At 35.7% G+C, this 25114-nt stretch overlaps 4 protein-coding genes across 4 annotated transcripts; 3 read left to right on the forward strand and 1 right to left on the reverse strand.

Moving 5' to 3' along the window:
* Positions 1 to 2918: 2918 nt before the first annotated feature.
* Positions 2919 to 3581, forward strand: GCK72_024040 (uncharacterized protein; the record flags this gene model as incomplete). The annotated part of the gene is made up of 3 exons (XM_003118392.2): positions 2919 to 3019; positions 3110 to 3460; positions 3506 to 3581. The coding sequence occupies 3 exons, from the start codon at positions 2919 to 2921 to the stop codon at positions 3579 to 3581; spliced, it is 528 nt and encodes a 175-aa protein (XP_003118440.2).
* Positions 3582 to 8649: 5068 nt separating this feature from the next.
* GCK72_024041 (uncharacterized protein) lies at positions 8650 to 9301 on the forward strand (the record flags this gene model as incomplete). The annotated part of the gene is made up of 3 exons (XM_003117858.1): positions 8650 to 8724; positions 8772 to 8831; positions 9206 to 9301. 3 exons carry the CDS (start codon positions 8650 to 8652, stop codon positions 9299 to 9301), a joined length of 231 nt encoding a protein of 76 aa, XP_003117906.1.
* Positions 9302 to 17568: 8267 nt separating this feature from the next.
* Positions 17569 to 18347, forward strand: GCK72_024042 (uncharacterized protein; the record flags this gene model as incomplete). Its single annotated transcript, XM_003118431.2, has 3 exons — positions 17569 to 17693; positions 17745 to 18120; positions 18177 to 18347. The coding sequence occupies 3 exons, from the start codon at positions 17569 to 17571 to the stop codon at positions 18345 to 18347; spliced, it is 672 nt and encodes a 223-aa protein (XP_003118479.1).
* Positions 18348 to 23195: 4848 nt separating this feature from the next.
* GCK72_024043 (uncharacterized protein) lies at positions 23196 to 23874 on the reverse strand (the record flags this gene model as incomplete). The annotated part of the gene is made up of 3 exons (XM_003117892.1): positions 23196 to 23291; positions 23540 to 23688; positions 23742 to 23874. The coding sequence occupies 3 exons, from the start codon at positions 23872 to 23874 to the stop codon at positions 23196 to 23198; spliced, it is 378 nt and encodes a 125-aa protein (XP_003117940.1).
* Positions 23875 to 25114: the final 1240 nt, after the last annotated feature.

Genomic DNA, 25114 nt, shown 5'->3' on the forward strand with positions numbered 1-25114 from the left:
AAGATGGAATACTTGCAAGGAATGTTGATTCAATAGAACAGATAGAGGGTTAGGCGGCCGAAAATGATGAATGTATACAAATGTCGGTATAAATACCTCAATGAGTCACCGTGAAAATAGAAATGCAGCTGGGGGCAAAAATGAATTCTAAATATGATACAAAGATGACAAGCCAAATTATCATGATATTTTATCAACTTTCAGTCTTGATGATTCCGTAGACAAAATGGCTGAAATCTGAGGAATATTGTCTCCAATCTCTCATATTGGTTTCGCTTTGAATACCTGATGAATGAGGGCTCACGCACAAGATATAATAAAAAGTGGTATAAATACACACGTGAATACCACTCAAATTATTCAGAAAACCACCTTTGAGTAAAATAAAATACTAACTGAAATGTTCCGATACTTAAAAAATGAAACACTACATGTAGATCGTTATATCCTGTTTCATAAGAAAAAGATGAAAAAGAAACTACCGAATACATTCATAATTTCGGACTAACAAAATTAAGAATACAAAAAAAAGTTATTTGTTATCGTCAGCTATAAAAAATCTTTGCACACCTCTTGTATATTTAATTTTAGTACACGGTTACTTTTATCTTTCTTACAGGTCACATTCACGGCGTACATAGGGCACATTGAAAATACAACCAGACGTACTGCAACTGATTATTCATTTTTAAGACATGGAAATTTGACTTTTAAGCCCACTTTCAAGCGATTTTTAACAATTTCTCATAACCTTGGAAACTTACTTGAGAACATAGCAAGTATGCCATTTAGGCAATCAGATAAAAACAGCTAAAACATTTTTTTCAAATTTGAAACAATACGTTTTTCTCAATAACAGTAACATTTCCAAGTTCTCTCAATGTAAACAAACCGTATGAGAATTTTGAGTAGAGGAGGTGACACTATCTGAGGACTATTGGAAAGATCAAGTGATCTAATAACCAATTGTGGGTCAAAATGATCATGAAAGTTTAAAGAATTGAAACATTGTGTTAGTATATTAACTTGTGAACTATAATTAGTAGTACTACTGTACTTTTCAAAATAACTATATCTTCTTCACTGTTTTAAGTGTTTCTCTTTTCTGACACCGATTTTTTCAAAAAATTTGTGTTCTTGTTGTAAATAAATACTCTTTGTGCACATCTTCGCATCAACGCTGTTTTCCCCACTATTAATGAGGAATGTTAAGAAAACCCTATCAGAAACAAAAAAAAGTGAAAACAAGTTTCGTTCAAAACGTGGTAACTGTTCTATATTTTTCATTTGCGGTAGCAGGGTTTTATTACTTGTATCGTACAATACTTACGTTATGGTTGCAAAGCATGGACACTCAAACTCAAAAAATAGAAAATCCAGATGCGAGACAATAAGGATTATCTATGGTTGGAGTCAGCCGGTTCAAAACAAAATAGTTTTGAAACATACTAGACGAGCACATGTGTCGAAGTTCGCATGGAGGATAAAAGTGCACTGGGAGTGATAGATAGACAACGCTACTATAAAAAAATGATTGTAGGAATAGTGTTTACTGGTGTAAAATCATGTTAGTGACCGACAATTTAAAATAAGAGAACCCTCGAGAAGTTTATTGGTATCAAAAATTCAACTGGTTCCATTGAGTTTGAACGCTCCCAAGTAGTTTCACTGCACTCTGTAAGAACTGCGGACTGGATCAAAAACAGAACCAGGTGAAAGTGTTTGTGAATGTTTTAAGAAATTTGGGTTTTTAAATGACAAACATGGGTTTCCAGCGATAAAAGTGTTCAATGTTATTTTGAACGATAATTAGTAATCCCACTGTAATCAAATGTCGATCATTTCATAAAATCAGACGGAGTAGTTATATTTAATCGCGTGTAAATTAAGAAATGTGCTAATAATACAGTTTTCGAGGGCTCATATTAGATATGGCTTATCTGTTTGTTTATAGATCCACCTTTTTTGTTTTTGTACCAAACCTTCCACTAAAAGGGCGTTGAAACCAGTAAATTCTATAATTTTCAAAAGCTGACCTCATTCATCTCACTTTTACTCGGGTGAGTATTACAGATATTCAGCGGAAATATTCTATGTAGCGCAAATCTCCTTTCTGGTTTATTAAAGTTGCAATAAAATAAGTTTAGCACGTGCGTACCTTCATTTCTGATTTTTTTGGCCATGACTCCATTTGTTGCTAGATGGATAATATCGAAAGACTACGACTCTGGCGGCGTGATAAATTGCAAGCTATTGTTTTTTTGATTCTGTTACTGATGGTTTCCCCTCCTTGGGGGCCTTGTTTGACAGTTTCCCGGTGTGTTTTATTGTGTTTGAGCCAATACCAATGAACTGATATTTCCGTCATTTTTCTCATTTACATTACAATATGTGTGGTGGATTTCCTGGTCTTCTATTTTTTTAATCATTGTTTCTTGTGTTCTGACTGTTGTAGATTGGTACTTTTGTACTATTGTGTTCTTTCCGTTTCTACTAAACTCGTATGTCACATAAAAATTTTCCAGATGGAAGCTCATCCAAAACCGGAGTTTTACCAAAAAAAAAATTAACGACGCCAGAAACTCGCTCACACAAATCAAACAACTATTCGAGAGGACAATTTCGCAGCAAAGAAATCGATGTTTTGCTCGAAGAACACTATTGTCCGACTCACCTGATTTCGATTATTTATTGGATCTGCCTAATAATCATGATACATTGCAATCGGTAAGTCGAGATATAAGAATTTTTTGTTTAATCTTGAAAAGTCGATAATTTTATTATTTATTATTTGTTTTCAGGAGAGCTTTACTGAGAGAGGATATCAATCTTTCGAAATGGAAATAAGAACACAAGTCTTAAACTTGGTTAAATCCATTGGATTCGAAGAGGGATTCCCTTTTATTAGAGATATCAAAATGTTAAAAGATCATGTCAAAGCGACGATCGATAAAATAGAGAACATTGAGGTTCCACAATTGCGATCATGCCGTACCCAGCACAGAGCTGAGCAAGAACGGTAAGAGTTTGAGCAACTTCGTGGTGTGATTCATTATTTGTATCTTGAGCAGCAGTAGTGAGAAAATGTTGTTATGAATATTTTTTACAGTGTGGAACAGTCATGGAGAGAGTTTGGCTATTTGAGAGAAGACGTAGTTCAATCCATGGAACAAACACAAAGCGAAGGACAGCATTATCTGAGTATCGTCTACATCTGGTGGCGCGCCCGTGTTCAAAATTTCCTCCCATCTGACGATCTACAAGACAAGTTCATTGAGATTTGTGATGAACTTTATCTAATCAGTTTTGTTCCTCCACGAATTTTAAGACTCCCAAGTTTTCTGGGATTTCAACCAATTCCCATGGAAAAAACAGAACGTTCCCAACTCTCCCAGATTATCCGAAAATTCAAAACTGACTTCAACGAGGAAATTAACGCAATTTTTGCAAACGTCAATCAGTGCGTTTGCTTTTTTCATTAATAAAATTCAAGAACGGTTTTCAGCGTTCTTGCTACTGATTATATAAATAAAGTCAAACGGTTCCGTGAAGACGTAAATGAGATTATAGAAAAAAAATGAATCATTGCAGAACCTGGCAAGTTGTACTTTGATGGAACATTATCAGACTGCTGTTTGGAAAGTTCAAAGATCAATCAGAAACAAAGCGATGACGGATGTTGATGAACTCACGGAGCAGTTTGGATACTTGATAATCTGATTTGCTAGTGGAACAATTAAGCGCATGTTGCTTTTGTATTTTTTTGTACCTTTTCTCTCATTTTATATTATGAGAACTTGTTAAATTCTGTAGATCTGACACTTTTTTCATTTGTTTCTTTCTCCCATGCTGTTATCTTTGCTTCTTGTTATACCTCCTACTAGAGTATTGAGTTTAGATTTCTTGGTCAGAAATTTAAATTTTTGCGATCCAAATGAAATGCTCGCTAAGAACTTCATTTTCTTGAGAAAAAAATCCTGATTTTTATACGCACGGTTCCTTTGAATCTTTTTGTTCTTTTTGTTTCATGTATGACTTCCTATGTCTTTTCTGTTTTGTCACCGCACTTTTCTTATAAATTTTTAAGCGGCGAAAAATTGTTTCAAACCTACTGTATTTTCAGATGAACAATATAACCAGCAAAACGCAGACCAAAATATCTGTTTTTTGGATATTAATGTCATACTTATGTTCTTTATTTATTGAGCGTTCATTTGGGAGAATACGTTGATATTTGGAGTGAACGTATTTCATTGGAAATTGTTTTTCCAGTTGTGTTAAAAAAACAAAAACGAAAATTGAACTGGTGACCTCAAAATAACCATGGCAGCGGTACTGCTCATGGTTTTTAGGTTCCATTGATGATAGTGGTCCTAATCACGTTTATTCAGCCAACAATGATTTGTTTATAAAATGAAAAAAATGTGACTAGATGAAGCATTTTATCAGAAACACATCAGAAATTTGCTACCCTTTATTTTGTGTGATTCACTGTGTGAATGAGATTTATGGCAAATCTTTTCATTGTTGATCTAAACAAGTCTCAAGATTTTTAAAAAGAGAACGGGGAATACTACGGGTCAGAGAGGTTGTTAGTTTTTTGTTGATTAGAGAGCACGTTCGAATCAAATCGTTTGCCTGTATATTAACCGGCATGGTAGTCTAGTCATCTGTAAGATAATTTTGCGTTTCATTTAACATACCAGTGCTACTCGTGTCTTAATGTTCAATTTTTTTCCATGTGAAATCTTCAATAAAATAACTGTTATATCTTTTGGAGATTTGATAGCAGCACTTTTCCTATCAGATCATCACTGATTTGTGAATTTTGGTTAAGGTTGCAATACTGTAGTTATTTCCGATGAAAAAGAGAGTGGTGGTTTGATCTCGAATCACTTAGCGTGGGCAAGGCATGTCATGTACTCTAATCTTGTTAAATAGATTAGGAGTCACAAAAATGTAGAAACGCCGATGTAACTAAACCGGGATCCGTGCTCCTTCATTTTTTAATCTGTTAGACCGAAGAGTACTAATACTTTTGTTTGTCCATGTTAATGCTGAGCGGATCTTTGACGTGCAAAAAGAAATCTCTGAGAAGATATTTTCAGATTCGTTCGATTTACAATACAATGGAAATCTATGAGTAGTGCTGAAAATTCTTCGACGAGGATTGACATTTAACACAATGAAACACCGGATAAAACATATGCTTATCAGTGTCAAATGGCATCCGGATTGCTAACAGGCACGAAATCTTTGGTTCTGCAAATGCGATCGAGCAGATCGGTGACAAACAAATTTAAAATGGATTTCATGGGAGGCAATAATTTATTTGGCATTTAAGAAAAGAACGATAAATCATGTGATCTCTTTTATGCTTGAACTCCTTCCAACTCAGGGGCATGGTGCTTTTCGGATGTTTGCTTTCAAAGTGCTGCTTGTAAGTTTTTGGATCCGGCATCATGCTCTGCAAATAGTCACTTTCCAACTACAGTATCCCGATTACGTGATCATGGATTCAAAGAAGACACAATCTAAATGTATCATTCAACCAAGACACCTTCAGAATCTTCAGACGTCATCATCACCTTTGTTTACAGATACGGGACAGCGGGTGTCTTTCGAGTAATCTCTTCCAACTACATTTTTTATACTCAAAACCCAATCAAACAAAAATCAAAATAAATCAAAGCCAAATGCAAAGTCACCGTATACCGGTGTCGTAAGCACCTTCGTCAGCAAAATCGAAAAGGTTTTCGAAAAAGGAAATGTGATCAATGACTCAGCTGATTTTTAGAAAGGAAATTAAAGAAGTTGCTTTCGATAGGCAACGGGGCATTGTGGCAGCTCTAAGTCACATCCAGTGCAAGTTTCGTTAATTCAAAGGAATACGGATCAAATGTAAAAACTATTTTTAACTATAACATCAGCTTTGATTTAGTTGAATTTTTTCAATGACCGCAAGTGCTTCTAAAGAACAACAGATTCATATAATAGACAAACAAAAAAAACAAGTTGATGGTCACGTCCAGCAACAACCAGGGAAATAAAAATGTGTCCAAGTGGTGACGTATTTTTCAGTATTACTTGGTTATTTGGCGCTGAAAACTTTTCACTAAATTGGTATATAATTTTTAATTTTCTATGTATTCAAAAGAGCATTGAAGATGTGTTTCATGCCGAATCTTGTCACTTTCCAGTACATGCTTCTTTCCCCAATCCACTCATTTGGTGTGACCAATGCAGAGGTTTTCATTGTTTTTTGGTAAGTGTTTCGTATTACTCCCTGACAAAAATAATTTTTTATAAAGAGAATATTTCTTTGCGGTAAACAATTGTTTATTCCGTGATCACTCCGTTTTGAAAAATTTAACTCAATTTTTGTGACAGTTTTTGTCATTACCAAAACAAATGTTGCGTGTCTTCGCATAAGCACACCTAATTAACTTCTTATTTTAACAATACTTCGCAACATTTTTTTGATAGATTAATATTGCATTTTTTAGTAAGAGTTGCCTGACATTGTGTGGTATTCTTGTTTTATTGATGAGATGACCACGAAAAGAACAAAAATGTGCCCAAAATAGAATAGCAACACAGCCAATGAAGCTTATGAATCAGAAGATCAAATTATACATGAGAAAAAATTAAATAAACGAGAAAAGCAACCTGAAGATAAAAATATGCGTACGAAGCTTGGATCGAAAACACTGCATTTCAGGACAATTGAAGAGTCTGTGACAAAAGTAGTTCATGTAAAGACACGGACCATTTTCTTCACAAATACTTGCTTCAATTAAAATCTCCAGATACGAGCAAAAACATATGTTTCAAACCAATATTTCACATATTTGCAAATTTAATTCTCTAGCATTTCTTCATAACACAGAAGTTTGAAAAATTATCTTTCACACATTAAATTTATTTAGTTCTTGATCATCTTCTCACGTGAAAGGTTTTTATTTGAGAGACGGAAATACATTGTTTAATTACAATGTTTTTCCACGAGGTTTCTTTTGATTTCCTTCTCGAAAATTAAAAAAGTGCAAAGTGCTAAAAGCATTGGATGCTAAAGCAGATCTAAAACATCTTCAAAGCAGCGTAATCCGCTTTATTCTTTCCTTTTAGTGCATAATATTGAAAAGCATATACGTATATATTTTCATTTCGTTCTCAAGGATATATTTCTTTTCCAAACCTATAGGACATTAATTAAACATATGTATATGAGTTGCTTCTTCATTTATGTTATCTGGAAATCTAGCCCCCAAATAGTTTTATTCGAGTCTGAAACTTTTTCTGAAACTTCCTTCACTGACTCATTCAAGACAAGTTGTTATTTACTTTGTTTGTTTTTTTCCACCTGTCCCTTCAAATTTATAGTTTCTGCTCTTGTAGCCTCCGTTTATAGAATTGACCAAAACTAGTTACTTCCTGGAAACCACTGTATGTGTTTTTTGGTTGTTGCGAGAACCTGCAAAAAGAGAAACACAGTGACATTTCCTGCTCAGTGAGCAGGGCAAAGAATATGTGTGACTAATAACATAATCTACTGGCTTTGACGTTAGTGCCTCCGTCAGAGGAAAAGGCAGAAATAGATTTTGCACGAAGGAGGCTACACATTCACGAAAGAATAGAAAACTTCGAGTAAAATGCGATGAGTAATCTCAGTGAGTGCTAAAAATGGAAGATAAGGAAGAACAGTAAAGAACAAAAACAAAACAACAGAAGAACAATAACAAAAAATACAACTCTTTTGAAGTCTCCAAAATTAAAAATAAAGGAGATTATGCATTTCTCACTTTGGTTTCTTTTTTGTGTTTTAACAGTATATGACCGTGCCCGAGTTCTAAATGCTCGACTTTTAGAGAGTAAGGCTCATCTTTTGAAGATTCAAACTGTTTACTTTCTAATGAAAATATGTTACTCACACTTCTCAAACTCCACGAATGGTTTACCAAATCTTTTTTTTTTCATTCGACTATGATCATGCTCCAGCATCACGTGTGAATTTCCCTCTTGAGCTTCTCAAAGCCGAATACATACTTATCATGTGGAAAATGATTCAGTTTGGTTTCTTCTATGAATCAAAGTTAGCCGAACCTCAAAAGGAAAAGATATCAAGATTGTCCTATTCGCCTTACGAGTAGATCAGACAGGAAACATTCCGCCGATTTCTCTCATCCAATCCTTTTATTTTTGGTCTTTCTTCGCAAAGACAGTATGCATACGAACATCGCCCGACTAGAATAGATAAAGCAAGACGGGAGAAAAACGGGTTTCCTTAGCGCAAAATGACAGTCGCACTCGCCGTCCAACACTGCCCAATCATTTTTGTTTTGAATCCAAACACAGATTCATGTGACTTAATTTTTGTATATCTAATGAATACATTTTATTCTCTCCGTCATTTGTTCCCTCATTGTTTTAGCAGTATTCAGTGGTTATTGAGAGAAAAGAGATGGTGAAAACTGTCTACTTTTTCAATCAATTTCTCCTTTCGATCTTTCTTCTCTCTTGATTTTCTATTGTCTCCCTCGTTTTTGGACACGTTTTCATTTCCCGATTCGTCGCTGGACACGACCTCCAACTTTCTTTTCTCTCCGTCCTTTTGTTTGGTTTTCATCTAAATTTTTTTGTTGTTTCAGAATGGCTCGCGGTCACCAAAAAGCTTTATCCCAACAAAGAAATGCTGAAAAGACAGCAAAAGCCAAGAAAGCTGTGGTATGACTTTTGACCCTTTTTCAGTCAAAATTGAAAGAAGTTTGCAGGGAAGCGACCAAAAAAATGCAGCAATGAAGTCGTTGCATCATAAATGCACCGTTTGCATGGTACGTGATAAAAAGCAATTTCCTTAGTTTCCATCCCAAGAATAGGTTGAGCCCTTGATCCCATTTCCTTTTTCGAAAACCTTTTCGATTCTGCTGACGAAACTGCTTACGACACCGGTATACGGTAACTTTGTATTCGGTTTTGATTTATTTTTGATTTCCGTTTGATTGGGTTTCGAGTATAAAAAATGTAGTTGGAAGAGATTATTCGAAAGAACCAGACTAAACCCATGTCCCGTATCTGTAAACAAAGGTGATGATGACGTCTGAAGATTCTGAAGGTTTCTTGGTTGAATGATACATTTAGATTGTGTCTTCTTTGAACCCATGATCACGTAATTGGGATACTGTAGTTGGAAAGTAATTTTTTGCAGAGCATGATGCCGGATCCAAAAACTTACAAGCAACACTTTGAAAGCAAACATCCGAAAAGCACCATGCCCCCAGAGTTGGAAGGAGTTCAAGCATAAAAGAGTTCACATGATTTATCGTTCTTTTCTTAAATGCCAAATAAATTATTGCCTCCCATAAAATCTCTTTTAAATCTGTTTGTCACCGATCTGCTCGATCGCATTTGCAGAACCAAAAATTTCATGCCTGTTAGCAATCCGGATGCCATTTGACACTGATTAGTTTATGTTTAATCCGATGTTTCATTGTGTTAAATGTCAATCCTCGTCGAAGAATTTTCAGCACTACTCATAGGTTTCCATTGTATTGTAAATCGAACGAATCTGAAAATATCTTCTCAGAGATTTCGTTTTGCACGTCAAAGATCCGATCAGCATTAACATGCACAAACAAAAGTATTAGTACTCTTCGGTCTAACAGATTAAAAAATGAAGGAGCACGGATCCCGGTTTAGTTACATCGGCGTTTCTACATTTTTGTGATTCCTAATCCATTTAACAAGATTAGAGTACATGAGATGTACTGGATAATCCAAGATCAAACCACCATTCTCTTTTTCTTCGGAAATAACTACCGTAACCCGATTTTCAGATGAGTCATCGACCCCCCGTTATAGTCAATCTTTTGTCCGAAACCATGCAGCTGCACATGAAAAATTCACTTCTTTTTCTTATATCATCCAGCGATTGGGTTCATTGACAATTCATAAAAATGATGTTATAAAAACCAATTAGCATGATGGCCATCGAACCTTATTGGGTTTTTCTGTCTTACTCAAAAGAGATATCGAGATGAGAGTACGTGTGTCCTGTTGGAGAAAAAGAAGAAGATCCAGTTCAATGGCCGATGTTTGCTCTTTCGAAATGATATGAAATGAATTACATGTTAGGCTTGCAGAACAGAGTCTCTTCGTTTTTTGACGATGACAAATCATATGTGAATGAATTGAGTTCAATGCACATTAGTCAACTTCTGATAGATGAAAACTTGCTAAGAAACACTCAGAGAAGCAGAATGACTGAAAAGAAAGAGAACGAAATAAGCAAATTGTGAATTTTTGAGGAATATAACCAATTTGTGAAATCAAGAAGAAACAAGAAAATAAAATTAGACGGTTAAATGATAACTGATTTTTTCATTATAAGTTCCAATGATTTCACAGCGCCGTGTACCCCTTCCAAGTTTCTATTCAATGACTAACAACTTCCAAATCTCTAAGTTCGAGAAAATGTTTTCCAAAGTTCATCACCTATCATTATATTCTCGAAGATACCACAAAATCAAAGATTCACAGCCAACTTTCTGTGATTGTTCACCCTTTTTGAATGTTAGTCTAGAGATATTTTCCAATTTTCAGAAAGGTTTGACAGGTTGTTTACCAAGTTTTGTCTAAAAGTAAATGTTCCTTGTCAAATACCAGAGAACTAAACTTTACACCAGGAAGCAGACTTACCAAAAGGTAAATGTTGCAGATTTCAACAAGAAGTTTGAAATAATAAAAAATTATTAGGTTACTGTAGATATAGATTCTTGTGTTGGGTGCTGTCTTCAGATCTAGGGAATACCGTAACCTCGTTTTTCCGAGTTCTCAAATAAAATTCAATTGCATTATTCATCCCTTCTACACTTAATCTTTTTCCAATGCCGATATTTTTCTGATGTTTCAAAAAGTTTTTCTTCGGTGAAAGATCTTAGTTCGCTTCAAAATCTTTACCCCAACCGAATTGACTCTGTCTCTTCCGGCTCACCGACCTTTCCCGTTACGTCGGCTATCGTCACCGTGTTTGTGTCTTCTTCCAACATCTTAAAAATACAATTGTCAATCGCGAGAAGGATCTTAAAACTACGATTTTCAGCCACGAGAACAATGTTAATCCGAGTCTTATGATTTTTTGTGACAAGATCACAGACAAATGTCATAAACGTGAGGAATCTAGATCTGAACCCAATTTTTGTATGATATAAGTCGATCAGAAGAGGTTGTTTACCCGTACACTTCGTAAGATCATGACCTGAGTATGACACAGATCAAGTCTCAATCAGAAGGCCTCCCAACTTCCGGGTCGAGCGTCAAGGATACTGTAGAAAGTTAGTGTGGGTTGATATAATATCGAATCGTATTTCTTCAGATATATTCGCTTTCTTTAGCTCTCCACCAGCTCCAAAGTTCTGTATAGACTCCAGAAAGTGAATCAGCAGACACCAAATGAAATGATTTGAAAACAAATTTGGATACAATTCTTTGAAATCTACAAACCATCAGAATCCAGACGAGATCAAACTCATATGCCAAATTAAAAGTTTTGTATGATCATTTTTTTTGAAATCATTAAAACTTGAATGTTATTTAAGTTGAATTAAGTCTTAACCACCATCTCAGTAAACGTCTAAAACGATAAATCCCTGTTTTCGTCTTGCTTTTGATATATCACCCACACTAGAATTAATCATAAAACGGGTGAGATTTTGAATGATCTGATTTGGAAGCAAACGGAGTACTGTAGTTGTATATGTTGTTTTCGTATTTTGTCTGAACAGGTTTCAGCTGCTCTATAACACCTGTAGGACACATCTCCAAGGCTTAATTTACCTTTTTGGTATAACAATAAACATCAGCTAAGACCACACTTCAAGCACATGATTTCTTCCAATATTGCAATTCTTGTGAAGTGAATACATGATGAATTCATCTACTGCAAGGTTATCACCTGCTGCCTTTTGTAACTTAAAGAACAAAATCTCAAAGAAGAGTCCTCTTATAATTTTCAGATAATCATCCCCTCGAATCGAATTTCAGCTCTTTCCGGCAAGTTCAATATCTCTCACCTGTTTTCGCAACAATTTAGTATGATAAATCATGCGTTAACCGTCGTTTTTTCAATTTCCTATGCCAACGGTCATTTCCTGTCGAAGTCTGGAATATTCCATTATTTTCGATTTCGAAAAAATAATTGGATAATTTCCGGTGACTGTTGACGTTATGCACGCTATCCGGTGTAGCTATCGTACCCCGGCGATTCCAGACTCTCCTCTTTGAAAAAATGGAGAGTCTGCAAAAATGGAGAGGATAACGCTACGTGATCAGGGTAATTTCCGATCACACGATACCACTTGACGTCTTTGACCAATTGAACTGATGTGCAGAATTTCCGGGAGAAAAATCTCAATTCTCGCACGTCAGGTCTCACTAGTCAGATGAGTGTTGCAAAGTTACATCCGATCCAATAAGTTTGCAAATTGAATGAAAAAAGTGTGACGAAAGGAAGTGGGCTTTAGATGAATATTACTTTGTAGTTTCTGTGACAGAATGTTATGAATCATAAACCGAAAGTTCAGAACAATTAGAAACAAAGATCTATGTTGGGACATCTGATTTTTGCCCACTTAAAATTCAGAGCCGAATATGTGACATTTCCTCAAAGGTTACTCACTTCACTCTGGCAAACTTGAAAAACTACAAATGCAGAAATTATTTTTTTCAATTATCTTCCAAAGTTGATTATCTGAAGTGTAATGTAAGGTGCAGTGAGACGATACATCTATAAAGTTAGACTACAGTAACCCGGATTCAGAACTTTCGTTTTAAACTGTCTTCATAAAATTGTTTAGATCGTCATCATTATATAGAGATGATCTCGTTGATCTTCTGGTCATTTTCTGCAGTATCTCAGCCATCGTCCTAATGAAATAGTTCAATTTCTAAAGATTGTCGGCATCTTCAACCAATTAAAGAGAACGATATGCGAACATATTCTGAGATCTAGAGTAAACATGCTTTATAAATCTGAAGAATATCGGTTGTTTGTGAATTGTTGACATCTGTTGACGATTCCTTGTCTTCTTTTAAGTCTGAGTGGAATACCTCTTATCTTAGTCACAAATGTTTTGTTTACTTTTACGTTTGCAACACTTCTCTTGCCCAAACTCAGATGCTATCAGAGGACTCATCGAACTTGAACAGTTCCGCTAGCCATTCTAGAAACTCTTCATTTTCTTGAGTACGTTTCTGCTTTGTTGCAAGTTTTGCACGAAGTTGTTTATTTCATATTTTTTCCTTCTCCTTTCTTATTTGGATTCCGATGCTCTACATGCTTACTTTTTATCCATCAAAATAATTATATTTATGCATCCGAAATAGTTTTAGATGTAAGACTATCCATCAAAAGTTTATATGAATGGATTGAATAATTTAACATTTTCGGTATACGGTGTTTCTCTATTGACACTAGACGGAGTATTTTGGGATAATCTTTTGATTTCAGTTGTTTACCTTTTCCACCCAATGACTGTGTGCGGCGTCTGTCTGATCTGGTGTAATGCACCACATATCATACCCTAAAATAGCCAACATTTTTAGCCCCGATGTTTCGAGCAAAAGTTACGACAGACTACCAGAAATGTGACGCTCATAAACCGACGACTAATTACAAAACTAGTAAACAACGCTATGTTGGCAGAATTCTAGAAAATGCTAAGCCGCCGTGAATGATGATTTTCGGATAGTCTACCTCCGATAAAAATTTTACGTGAGGCGAAACTGACAGCTAGACAAAGTTGATGACAAGTTAATAATCAAAGAACACCATGATAACTATCAGCATCACAGAAATTTCTGCTATACTGTGTACATCTTAGTCTAGTAGAAGTAAAACACTGTAAAAGACAAAAAAGCGAAAAATCAAAAGTACCCTTTTTTCCTTGAGCAAAATCCTAGTTGGAAAACTTAAGAAGAAAAAAACAGAAAAGTTCCGGATACCTGGATGAATAAATTACTAAAAACTGGCTTCGAACAATGGATCTGGAAAAGTTTTAGGAATAGATGCATTCAATTTTTTTTTCTCAATATTCCAGTGTCCACGTTCTGTCAACGAAAAGTTGCTAATTCTGTTCGTGATTAGTAACTATTCAAACAATTTCCTAATACTGGGGTAGTACTGATGTTGAGAATTAGTGATAGGGAATGTTTGCTATCACTTCCGTTTGATTAGACCATAAATGACCACAATGTCCGAGGAAATTTCCCATCACAATATGGGGACTCCAGAATAAATTTAATGAATTCCATTCGATTCTCATGTTTTAATTTTTTGAAGATGATGCGTGACTGGGTCATTTTGAGGAGACTGATGATCTACTACGCTAACCCGAGTCAAATATTAAGAATTCAGTGGTTCAGACGATCTGTTTTTCTTGTTCTTTTTGTTCCCCGACCTTTCAGAAATTGGAAAAAAGTCTTTCTGCACAACCGACGTGGGTTTTGAGAGATCCGGTTGAGATAAATGTTGTATGTCATTTTGAGATGCGCAATTCAATTTACATGGAAGCCGTTTTCATTTCAAATTGAAAAAGACATGATGCTAGAGACCGGGCAAGTGACTACCGTAGTAATATAATCCAAAGCGACGTTTGATGGATGAACCATATGACTTGCAGATTCATGGAAATGAAATTTTAGAGTTTGTGAAAAAAAACAGTTTTTCATGATCCTATTACGTAGAGCTAAACCTTTTAAATCTGTGGTAAGACGAATAAGTTGATCGCAAAGAATCTGTTTTTCTTTCCACCAGGATGACGTGAACTCATTTTGAACATCCGTAACCATTATTATTGTTGTTTTAACATTTCAATTATAGTTCGGCTTTTAGAAAATCCAGGGTGTGTCTTCTAACCAGACGTTTTCTTCATTCTCGTCAACCCCAATTTGTTCATTAAAAACACCGATTGAACCTGGTGTTAGTCACATATGAAATGACAATTCAGGCTACCAACTTGTGCCAGCCACAAGTGATATCACTGTCTTCCGCGACTAATCATAACAACAATTTTTGAAAGTTGCTAGATTTGTCATAATTAAACGTTGTAAAAACTTGTATTCTAGTTCTAGTGTGAGATTTAGTAAAAGTTTACATGACGAATCGCTAACATTTAAATACTTTCAAAGAATTTCTGAATGTTTGAATGTTTGGATTTGTTGTTTGCCAATTATCTCAAAAACTATTCTAAAATATCAAACTTCAAAAGTTTCCGCAATGAAAACATTTCTGTAATTACAGACAACAGAATTCCAGACAATATTCCCAGACAAACTTTCCATATCAGTTTTTGTAGTGTCTAGAAACACGGAAAGTTTGTCTCGAAGAAATGATTATATTTTCCACGGACATCAAAGGTTATAAATTCACTGAATGAACCGGTTCTAGGTGTGGGAGTTTTTGTCTGAAACATGCTCATTATCATTGAGGACACAAACAAATAGGGATTTCTATGAATTTTACAATACATTTTGATCAGATAAACAATTTTCCACTGTCTAGACATTTTGAATGTATCTTAAAGACAAAAAGATGGAAGAAATAAGCCACGTGCTGAGCCAAGTGCATCAGATTTCAAATCAACACGAAGGAAAAGTAAGAAAGAACAAAAACGGATATTCGTATAGATTGTGAAGACGAACAGTTAAATTCCATTTTGTGCAAAAAATCAAAAGAAGACAATCCCAATTTATTATTAAAGAGACATCCCAAACTTAATTTTAGACTCATGCTCTTCTGAGAATCCATTTCCTCCTTCCAAAACCAGGTACTAAAGTTTCCGGTCCATGTCGCCCTGATTTTCCCATTGCGTACTTCTGAACTTTAGTTGTCCAAGGCGTCATAGTAAAATGTTCAAGCTTTTTTTGGACGCGAGTTGTTTTGGCGACAACATCTCTGTGTTCCCATTCCAGAAACTCATTTTCAACCTTTTCAAAAACCACATCATTAACCTGTGCTTAATATTTTTCAATCCTAGATGAAAAAATCTGCTCTCGTCTTAATCATATTTCAGTCTGTTTTTACATCATCCAATTCAGGGTCAACTAGCGGCACAAAAACTGAATTAAAAGAATGCCATCAGAAAATGACTCCAGACAGGGCACTCATTTTAAATATCATGATGAATATTTAGAAAATAATTTTCCACCCGTTCCGCGTCTCAAGTGCATTCTAGTGTATTTTCATTTTAAAACTGGAACTTTTGCTTTCCCGAGAAGTCTGAGGTCTACACTTATCTTTGCTCAAATTTACATTGAAGACCAATCGCAACAAACGATGGTTGTGTTTACTAATCGTAAAAGTAGTAAGAACTGGGAAGGATTTTAATTTATAGACGGGAATTTTAATTAGAATAGTTGGAAGCAAGATTTTGATTTTTGCTGCTGGTCAACTGGAATAATCGAGGAAGAGTAATATACAGTAGATTGATTCTCAATTATTTTCTTCCGTTTTTTTAAATCGTGAGTAGACTTTAAAGTTCAGTGCCGATTTTTTTTGGGTTTCTTGATCTGTACATCCGTAGTTTTCTGTTCCAATTATCATACTCTTCTTATATTTCTTGTGCTTTTTTATTCAATACATCTCCGTCATGTATGTATGTCTGCCGTTTTTCTATCTTTCTTTTTTCTTCTTAGTATTTGAGATTTCTGAACTTTATCCGTAGTTTCAACCACCGTACCCTTCGAAGCCACGCCCCCTTCAATATTCAGAGCCCAGCTCCCGCCATGATTCCCTGCGCCTTGAAAGGGGAGGAGCATGCTCCTGAGTTCGCCTGGGGGAGGAGACCCTGGAGGCGTGGCTTCCTTCATCTGAAAGAACATATAAATTGGGCTTACTCTAGTTCAAAATTTCAGACGCCGAATTTCGCGTTGATAACCTCCTCTCAATTCAACCCTCCCTCCAATCCTACCTTCTCTTCCTGCTCCAATTGAGCTTGTTCAGCTTCTTCTCACCGGTTTTGGTCACGTCACCGCATCAGCCCAACGAAGTAAGTCAAGCAAATCAGTACACTCATCTTACCCGTACCGATCAGCTCCATCTTAATTTTCATTGAGCTTCATCGTTGTTTGTTTTTTTCAGTAGAATACTTAGCAAACAGCACTTGAGATAGTTTACATCTTGTAGCATAATAAAATTATCTGAATTTTGATTCGATAGCCTGTGAGTAAACGGAAAAATTAGCAGTCTACCAGACTACCGCCTACCATTTTTAGGTATAATATCCACCTGTTTTCTTGGGCATTTCTCATCTTATACACAACGGTAGTCGGCTTTGCCAACCTCAGAATATGTAGTGACTCATGTCGCCAGCTGATTAGTGATAGAGGCTTTACAGTCTCAGCGTCGGATAGAAAAATATCTGTTTGATAAGACGCTTACAATATTGTTTCAAGGAAATAGTAGTCTATCTTGAAAAGTATTAGTCATTCTGTGTGAATTCAAAATAAATACTATAGAGCTGCACCCATTTTATAGAAATTTCGATACCTTTTATAACTATTTTTGATTACAGAATGATCGGCTTCCCAAACCAGCTCTTAGCCATCGTGATCGTCTTCTCGTTCATCTACATCGCAGTCAGCCAGTATTCAAACATGGATGAATACAATAATTTCTTAAACATGGTGGATCAGCAGGAGTAAGTTTTTCTCAAAATCTAAAAAATTCAAAACAAAATGTTTACTTTTAGAATCAACGAACAATCTGAACGGAATCGCAAGTATTACTATGCGGGTGGATCAAACTTGGGCAAATATGGCACCAACCGCCATGGCGCAGAATTCATCAAATGCAGGGATTTCAACTCGAGCCGTTCCGACAAGCCAGTCAACCTCCGGTGCCCCGTCCGACCCGGCAACTACCATGCAGTGTGCCAACTCGTCTACGACTACGAACGCCACGAAGTATTCCAAGGTTGTTTTGACGTTCCTTTTAGGAACGAGGATCTTTGCCGCCGGGGCTGTAACTTGAAGTTCCAAGTCCGGGAGTTTGAAGGGCACCCACACATGAACAAACGGGTCGGATTTTGTTGCTGCAAGGCTAATATGTGCAATACGGACTTAGAGGTAAGACACAACGAATTGATTCAGTTTTGTGAGTATTAATTCTAATTATGTTTCAGTATATCATCGCTACGGGTATCAGGAAGAGTCGTGAGAACATTCCGGAATTCAAACTTCCTCCACATGTCAAGTACCTTCACACCTACCTCGACGACGAAGACAAAGCACTGGCTGCCAAATCAAGACTTCAGTCGTACTTCGAATCTGCCCAAGACTTCTTCTTCAAGTGACTTCCCGCAATTCTGATGTGCCTCCCTCCGATCCCTCCCTCCGATTCCTCCCTCCGATCCTTCCCTCCGACACACTGATTCCTCATCTCTTCATCGCATCCCTTCTTTTTCTTCCACTCTTTTTTCAATCATTCCTGATGGAAATATCCTTCTTGCTGTTGTTTCCCTTCATTAACTCGGCTGTATTGTTGACCAAATTCGAAACATTTAATATGTTCATTTTATATACCTCTTGTTTTGGTAATCATTCCTTAGATATCAACCAATTTTCTCCCTCTCTCAATCAATATCCTAAATTCTCCCTTCAATTCTTCCTCTGTATCAGAATATTTAGGAAGTTTTTGTGATTTTGATTTCTAATGTCACCTCCGTCTCTCTCCTTCCTCTCTAAACTCCCGACCTCCTTCTAATCTACCTTGTAGTACACACAGTTCGGTGTAGTTTCCCTCCTCAGTTACTTCTCTTTTTCAGTTTCCTGTTTCACCATTGTTTCCCTTGTTCACTCTGTACCCATCTATTCCACTTCTCTTCAGATAATATTTGGTGTACTTTAAACAGTGAATAATAAACTGAAAAATTGAGAAATCGGCTTTGAAATTTTTCAGATTTTAGAGAAAGATCTCCCGGGAATTTGATAGAAATTTTGGTGGTGCATCAAGTTAACTGCACGATAATGAATCTCCAGCTGCAATGAATCGCATTCTGAAGAATAACATTTTCCAGAAACATTTTTTTTCAGAGTGCTGACGTACTTCTTCAACCCGGTTTTTAATAAATGAAGAACCTACCGCAATTCTTGCTATCTGACAACTGGATAACACGAGCAAAACTCCTACTTGAAGTTTACATCACTGGACGACTATGATGATTACATCACTGGACGACTCTCATCAGCACATAGAATAATTAGTTTCTAAATTATATAGTTTGTCTTATTTTTTACGGTTTATTTTTTTCTTCATATTTGATCTAGAAATTAATAGACTACTGTCTCCCATACTCTGTATTTTCCAACTCCCACACAATCACCTTTGTCTATGCTTAAATTGTTTTTTAGAATACTTTTAAAAATCGAAGAAATTTTCAGCAATTAGACTGTTTTATAATGCAAACTTTTCTATTCCGAACTGTGTTGTCTATTTTGGCTTGGCGTTCGACAAATCTGAAATGGATCTCCTACATGTAATAAAAACAGTTTTTTAAATTAAAACTAAAATTTAAGACACGAAACTTTTCGAAGAGGGAACTAGCTGATTCAGAAAATCTTGTGAACAGAAATTAAAATCTGCTTGAATCGGTTTATTTTCAAATAGCTTAAAGATAAGATAATAGCAGTTAAGTCGTATTACCCAACAAGAATGATATAATTTTAATGTTTCATTATTGTTTGAAATTGGAATTTGATTGAGGCACTTGTATTACAAAAGTGGTCATCTGCAGGAAACTGGACGGTCCTTTGGAATAGATACGTACTTCAAATAGAATGATTCAACATTATGAAACTATATAGATCAAGCTCGTTTCTTCCATCAAAGTACATTCTCAGACTCGAGTACAAATTTTGTTTTTTGTTGTGCTCAGTTTTGTGATCTCGTTTCTTCTCGATGTTTCGAAACACAAAAGTTTATTGTACACTGAAGTTCGAATCAACAAAAATACCATTTTCAGCATGAAAGAGCATGCTTATTAACCATGGCAATTTTGTTTTTCACATGTCCCTTTCACAAACTCCAAAAAAAGTTTGAACGGGAAATGAATCACATTTACTTTTACCCGGACAGATGAAACAGACAGCTTTTCAGACTTTTAGAAATTCAAGTAGGAACCTTGTAGACATTCACAAAGGTCAAACCGTCTACTTTTCAATTTCAGCCGTTTTTGATAGACCGACATTCCAAGTGTGAAGAAGATCTCTGAAAACATTCTGTCTGCGATATTTTCACATGTTTCTGGTTTTCCGGTTGCCACAGGTGATTTCGAACAGACAGGAATGGAAAGTCGCATACACTTATGCTCCATTTTTAGGTGTCAGTTGTTTTCCTGTTGTGTTCTCTAAACTCTCGACATCGTCTAGACAGATTTAGTGGTCTCGCTTCTTGGCTACACGTCCTGAATTGAAAAACGTCTGTGAACATAGATTAACGTTAGCTCAAAATATGAAGGAAACGTCAAAAATTCAGGAAGTTTGTTTGTGGGGGCTGTTGGTCAGAAACGTAATTAAAACCATGAAGGAGGTCCAACGCTCATAAAACCGGGACCAACAACGAAGAAAAATGACGTGTTCTTACATGATATTTGCTATTTTTCCGGAGGGTCAAAAAGTTAATTAGATGAATTATTTAGGTTTTGTTGCTTTCTTCTCCTTTATTTATCCTCTAGAAAATGATGCAGCATGCAACAATTTTTCGGACAGCATCCACAACAACAAAGACAAAAGAACTGAATCAGGGACTGGTCGAAACGTTTCCGGATAAAGATTACAGACTCTTCACTGCGCTCATGATTGCGTTCTGATTGATTTCATTCATCTTATCAACTAGACATCAATATAAAAACATGAATGAGTTCTTCGGTAGTTATTGAAATGAATGTATATACAGTAGCGAGCATAAGTGAGTACCCCTAAGTACTTTTATGTGTAACTCAGCTGAATCATGTCCGTTTTGCCTAAACTTTTTTTTGAAAGGAAGCCAAAATATTCAGCAATACGAATATAGGTTTTTTGAAAAACTTCCATCACTGATTTTTTCGATAATCGATTTTTCCTGATCTTGATTTGAAAATCCGAAAAAAAACTTTTTATTTTTCTCTTGGAGTTATTGAGTTTTTAATGTCAAAATGATGGAACATGTTCAAATAAACAAAAAATTATGTTGAATTAGGTTTTTAGTTCCTGACCATCGTGCTAGAGCTCCAGAAGTCAAAAGTAGTGCATTCGAAAAAATCTTCATAACTCCTCAAAAAAGGCTTCAAATTAGCCGAAACATGCACCAAAAGACGTGTTTTAAGTTTTTCTACAAACCAACATCAAAAGATTACAGATTAAGAAAAAATAATTTTTCTAATTTTTTCACTAAAATTTTTTTTTAATTCCTATTTTTTCTCAACTTCTGGTATTTTGTGACTACAACACGAACAAGGAACACATAAATGTGTTTTATTATGTGTGATAAAGCATCTTGTATGCAGTATTTGAAAGTTATGTTTGTTTTTCATCCAGAAAATACCAGAAATTGAGAAAAAATGTGAATTAAAAAAATTTTTTAGTGAAAAAATTAGAAAAATGATTTTTTTTTAATCTGTAATTTTTTCATGTTTGTTTGTAGAAAAACTCAAGACACGTCTTTTGGTGCATGTTTCGGCTAATTTGAAGCCTTTTTTGAGGAGTTATGAAGATTTTTTCGAATGCACTACTTTTGACTTCTGGAGCTCTAGCACGATGCTCAGGAGTTGAGAAGCCAATTCAACATAATTTTTTGTTTATTTGAACTTGTTCCATCATTTTGACATCAAAAACTCAATAACTCCAAGAGAAAAATATAAAGTTTTTTTTCGGGTTTTCAAATCATGATCAGGAAAAATCGATTATCGAAAAAATCAGTGATGGAAGTTTTTCAAAAAACCTATATTCGTATTGCTGAATATTTTGGCTTCCTTTCAAAAAAAAGTTTAGGCAAAACGGACTCGATTCAGCTGAGTTACACATAAAAGTACCTAGGGGTACTCACTTTTGCTCGCTACTGTAGGAGTAGATTCTGGATTTTCTCTATTGAATAATGAAGAAAGCATATGTTTGTGTTACGTAATTTTCCGACTTTCCGAATATGTGCAAATCAGAAATCTGGTCATTATCCTCACATTAATCATCCCGTGTAGGTCGAACCTCAGTCTCAAATTTTTGCAAGAACAACGGAGAAACGCACGTATTTTCTTACGAGTAACTAGTAGACCACAGTTTGTAGTAAAAACTTGTGGGAAACTTGTTGAAATATGCCGAAAATCGTAAACAACAAACATTATGAAAACTTACTATGAATAAGAAACTGGGGACTGAACTGTTTCAAATGTAATACTCAAGCTTGTCATATTAACGGATAGAACAGTTGTTTGAACTATAAACGGTTCTGCGTGTTGTTTTTTTTAACACATCCATGTATAGTCGAAGTTTCGAAAACAAGGACGATTAAAAATATAAATAAAGTTTGCATTATTTTTGTGAAAACCCTGAATGTTGTTCTGACTTTTCAAAAAATCATTATGTGACCTGAATACCAATGTTCTGTCTAGACTCAAATTTTCCGAAACAAAATAGGAGTTCCGAATTCTTCTTTTCAAGGGTTCTTATATTTTCCAAAAGAAAAAATCAGAGCCAGTACTGCAATTTTTGTTTATTTCCCGGCTCATAATGTTGTTGTTCCTCTTCTTTTTTCCTGTTCTCTGTTAACAAACTGGTGATCACCGTAAAATCGGAAGTTTATCTTATCATATTAGCACCTGAACAATCAATTAATAACCTTCAAACGTAATCAAAACACTCATTGAACATTCGCGTCATTCGGAACGCATTTCAACTTTATTTCCAAACACATCTGCATTGAATTCAGCGAACAAGCAAAGCTCAGAAAGAGAAAAGGCTAATAGTTAGGTGATTATTTGGAACAGGTGACAGACAAAAAATCATAGTTAATTGAATGAATCACGTCATTTCAGTTGACTATGAGACAGTTGATTTAAAGAAAAAAGTGAAAATAAAACATGATGAGGGGGTGATTAATAGAGAACGACGTTGAATGAAACTTCAAAGGAATATATTAGAATTGTACAAGTTCGTTCGGAAAGTATTCTGGTTTATTCCTTGGTGCGCTTGACAGATTGGACTCTTTCCAGGATGCTGCTCATTTTCTTCTTGAATTCCTCATCTTCCGATTGGTTTTGAGACATGCGCTGAAAATATTGCTCTGTTTCTAGTTTCGAAAGTTTGTATTTTGTGTTCTAGGAGAAGCCGGAAACATGCTTTAGGGTACTTCACACGGATTTAGTAGAACTTTAACTACAAATTTTTGTTAACCAGTACGTGTTTTTGTTTTTGTGCACTCATCCAAACACCTTTTTTGTGAGAAAAAGTAAAAGTACTACTTCTGCATATAACTCTAAGTGGGGGTCTCACTTCCTTTCAAAGTGGATTATCACACCTCGTGGAAGCTGCGACGTCTCTTCTCGCGCTCTTCTTTTTGTTGCTTCAATGTTTCCATCATTCTGTCGTTGTGTGCCTTCAGACGCTCTTCCATCTTAGACATGTAGTCATTAAGATGATCAAGTTGGGTGTCCAACTTGCGGATTTCTACAAAAATACATTAATGTATGGTTGAAATAATCAGACTTGATGGAGCTGACCCTCAGTCTCTTCGGTGACTTCTCCTTCATTAAGGGCCTCAATTCCACGAGCGAGAGCTGAGTGAGCGGCAGCATTGACGTTGCGCTCGCGCATCTTAACAATAGGCTCCTGCTCTTTCTGCTCGACAACCATTGTTCTCAACTGAAAAAAAGAAATGGAAGTGATGAGTTTGGACTTTGTGGGGGCAGTGCATTGACGGTAGAATGCATAAGAAGTCTGACTTATTTAAACGATGATGTACGTAAAGTATACGAATGAAATAAAAACAACACTGTGATAATAGTGGAAGTAGTTCAAGGGAACTAATTTATAGGAAGATGAAATGGGAGAACAAAAAGAGATGAAGGGTAGGTAGGACACGAACATTTTTTTGGGATGCCAAAAGCCGGTCCTGGGGTGGGAGAACCACATCGATTCAATGAGGAAAGACAGGAGGAAAGAGGAAAGTGCGACGCCTAAGAAAATTGTTATCTTTTCGAATTAGAGTCAACGTAAATGCCACACAGTTTTCCTCACTTTTGATTAAGACGTAGGAGTGGAGAAAAGGGGTGAAACTGTACCAAAAACTTTGATGATGATAAGTTGAAATAACTCGAGAAAATCAAATAGATTTTTTGTTGAATTCAGGAAAAAAGAGAAAAAATGCAGAACGAAACTACTTATTTGTATCAACCCACCCAATCCATTTACCAGTATGAGTCAAAATAGACCGGTAGAAGACGGAAGAAAAAAAAACACTCGACAAATACCTGGAGAACGCCTCAACACCAGTTGCGTTCAGAGGGTGACTAACTAAACAGCATGAACAATTAGAATTGAAAGTAGTTGAAAAAGTAGAGAGGAAGTGAAATCGTATAGTTTTGTATGAAAGGATGGCGAAGATTGGACGAAGGCGGCCATCATGCAGTTATCAGCTCAATTACACTTTTATGGTGATTTAAGATAAGGCGTGGTCGTGTCCATGTACTAAAATGACCTGTGTATTGTATGTCTTGCTTTTATAACCCTCTCCGTCTATTTCACAGTGCTTGTTGAGTTTCTGATTGATAAGAACATAGGAATAAGGAAAGTGCTCGCCGAAATAAGAATATCAGGAGAAGAAGAAATTGAAGTTCGACATTTGCTTTAGTGCTAATGGAAAATTTGAAAAATTAGAGAAGATTCATGTGGTGTTAAGCAGATAAAAAGTACAAATAAATTATCACTAGAGTTCATGTTATTAAAGTGCAACTGGGAAGTTTCAAAATGCACTAACTGCAAACAAAGAGTAGTCATCCTAATTTTCTAAGTACAATATTACGAAATGAAAATTTTTAAATTCTAAAATTGCTTTAGAAGTTACTGATTCTGAAACCAGAATGATAACCTGAAT

The sequence above is a fragment of the Caenorhabditis remanei genome, chromosome X (assembly GCF_010183535.1).
Source record: "Caenorhabditis remanei strain PX506 chromosome X, whole genome shotgun sequence".
In the NCBI taxonomy this organism is placed as follows: Eukaryota; Metazoa; Nematoda; class Chromadorea; order Rhabditida; family Rhabditidae; genus Caenorhabditis; species Caenorhabditis remanei.